Source organism: Plasmodium fragile (assembly GCF_000956335.1).
Source record: "Plasmodium fragile strain nilgiri unplaced genomic scaffold supercont1.5, whole genome shotgun sequence".
Classification (NCBI taxonomy): Eukaryota; Apicomplexa; class Aconoidasida; order Haemosporida; family Plasmodiidae; genus Plasmodium; species Plasmodium fragile.
In genome coordinates this window covers 191,924-192,633 of record NW_012192585.1, presented here as the reverse complement: position 1 = coordinate 192,633, position 710 = coordinate 191,924, and the positions used below count along the sequence as shown (strand labels likewise).

Here is a 710-nt window from a genome sequence, read left to right as displayed (position 1 = left end):
TAATCCTTTTTTCACTTTCGCTAAGTAGCAATTTTTATTTTTTTGTTTGCCCCCCCATTTTTTTTTTTTTTTTTTTTCTCTTTCCCCCCCTGTGAAGGGACGTAGTGGACGGGATAGAAAAATGCTGGTTCAACGTGACGAACTACCTGATTAACGAATCTATAAAGCAAGGTTGGGCTGACACAAAAATGGAAACTGAATCAAATGTGGGGAAGCGGTCAACGCACAGATAGCCTCCCCTCCCCCCCTGTGTGAGACAATGGACACGGGAATGAATCACACAGAGTTGAGCGCATGGAAAAGGGAAACGTTCATCATACATATACATACACATACATGTATATATGTTCCGCCTGAACACCCCCCGCAGAAAGCGACTTTAGCAGTGACGTGAAAACAGCCGTCAATTCGATGAAGCTCAAGCTGGACCAACTCCTCACCGTTTCCTATTCAATTAAAAAAATAGACACGTAGGGGGACGAAGCGGCGGGCCGTCCTCCTGGCCAGGCTATGTAGCCGACGTGACGTAGCCGCGGTTGCGTAGCGCCCCTTCCCACATCCCACGTTGCCTCCCCCCCCCCTGCAGAGTAAACGCGTCCTTCCAGTGGGCCCAATCCCCAGAGCACATATACCTCAATATTAAGTTCTCCCACAGGTGGAGTTCTCCAGGTTAGTTTTTTTTTTTTTTTTTTTTTTTTTTTTTTGATGTT

General features: G+C 46.5%; 1 protein-coding gene across 1 annotated transcript in view; it reads left to right on the top strand.

Annotated features, from left to right (window-relative positions):
* Positions 1-710, top strand: part of AK88_00616 (uncharacterized protein) — a gene marked incomplete at both ends in the record, with an annotated part of 9,863 nt that overhangs the window by 4,297 nt on the left and 4,856 nt on the right. Inside the window, 3 exons of the mRNA XM_012478264.1 lie at positions 98-171; positions 371-470; positions 587-669. Of these exons, the coding sequence (XP_012333687.1) occupies positions 98-171; positions 371-470; positions 587-669 (257 nt within the window). The remainder of the gene's footprint in view (positions 1-97; positions 172-370; positions 471-586; positions 670-710) is intronic.